Consider the following 1253-nt stretch of genomic DNA (forward strand, 5'->3'; position numbering starts at 1 on the left):
AAGAAAGAAAGTACTTGGAAAATAGACATATTATCCCAAAATTAAAAACTTAATAAAACACCAAGTACACAGCACAGGGTTGCCCTGCCTCACTTAGGCTCCAATAGAACCTGGAACACTGCCCTTGTGGCCCACCCCACCCCCCTAACGTCCTACCCCCCTACCCCCACTTCCCCAACCGGAAACTCGCCCCCCCTTCCCTGGACCCCATTTCCGGTCCCATCCCAGAGCTTGCCCAACATTCCAACGGACACTTCTCTGAGGTCTCCAACCGCCACTGGTTCTGCCTCCTGCCTCCCTTGCCACTCAGGCTGGGAAATCTGCGAGGCCGCCACCGCCTTCGGCCCCGCCGCTGCTGCCTGCTGCACAGCCCTCGCTTCCGCACCGCCTTAGCCTTGGTGCCCGGGCCGCCAGCCATGGCCACCGCGCCGCTCTCACAAGTGCGCCAGAACTACCACCCCGACTGCGAGGCCGCCATCAACAGCCAGATCAACCTGGAGCTCTACGCCTCCTACGTGTACCTGTCCATGGCCTTCTACTTCGACCGCGACGACGTGGCCTTGAAGCACTTCGCCCGGTTCTTCCTGCGCCAGTCCCGCGAGGAGACCGAGCATGCCGAGGAGCTGATGCAGCTGCAGAACCAGCGCGGCGGCCGCATCCGCCTCCGCGACATCAAGAAGCCAGACCGCGACGACTGGGAGAGCGGCCTGAAGGCCATGGAGTGCGCCCTGCACCTGGAGAAGAGCGTCAACCAGTGCCTGCTCAACCTGCACCAGCTGGCCACCGACAAGAACGACGCCCACCTGTGCGACTTCCTGGAGAGCCACTACCTGCACGAGCAAGTCAAGTCCATCAAAGAGCTGGGGGGCTATGTCACCAACCTGCGCAAGATGCGGGCTCCCGAAGACGGCATGGCGGAGTACCTCTTTGACAAGCTCACCCTGGGCGACAGTGACAAAAAGAACTGAGTTGGGACTGTTTTCCCTATAGCCCAGGGTGCATGGTGACTTTCCCTGATCACCATGCCGAGCATGCATATTGCAGTATTGCCTTTGCAAAACGTTCCAGTTTTTTTCTTCCAGTTTTGCCATAAATAAATAAAGTTGTTTGGTTTCAATAAAGTTATTTGGCTCTTAAATAAATAAAGGTCTCTGGTTGATTCATGTGTGCAAATGTCTCACCTTTTACGTTTTAAAGCAGGTATCTAGGCTACATGCAGCTCAGGATCTCCATGGATGGAGGGAGAAGGTATT

At 56.3% G+C, this 1253-nt stretch overlaps 1 protein-coding gene across 1 annotated transcript; it reads left to right on the forward strand.

Moving 5' to 3' along the window:
* The first annotated feature begins 386 nt into the window (after window positions 1-386).
* On the forward strand, window positions 387-988 carry LOC116646120 (ferritin heavy chain-like). The gene has a single exon (XM_032426706.1). The coding sequence runs from the start codon at window positions 417-419 to the stop codon at window positions 966-968; it is 552 nt and encodes a 183-aa protein (XP_032282597.1). The 5' UTR covers window positions 387-416; the 3' UTR covers window positions 969-988.
* The last annotated feature ends 265 nt before the right edge of the window (window positions 989-1253 follow it).

This window comes from Phoca vitulina, unplaced genomic scaffold (assembly GCF_004348235.1).
Source record: "Phoca vitulina isolate PV1807 unplaced genomic scaffold, GSC_HSeal_1.0 scaffold35, whole genome shotgun sequence".
Lineage (NCBI taxonomy): Eukaryota > Metazoa > Chordata > Mammalia > Carnivora > Phocidae > Phoca > Phoca vitulina.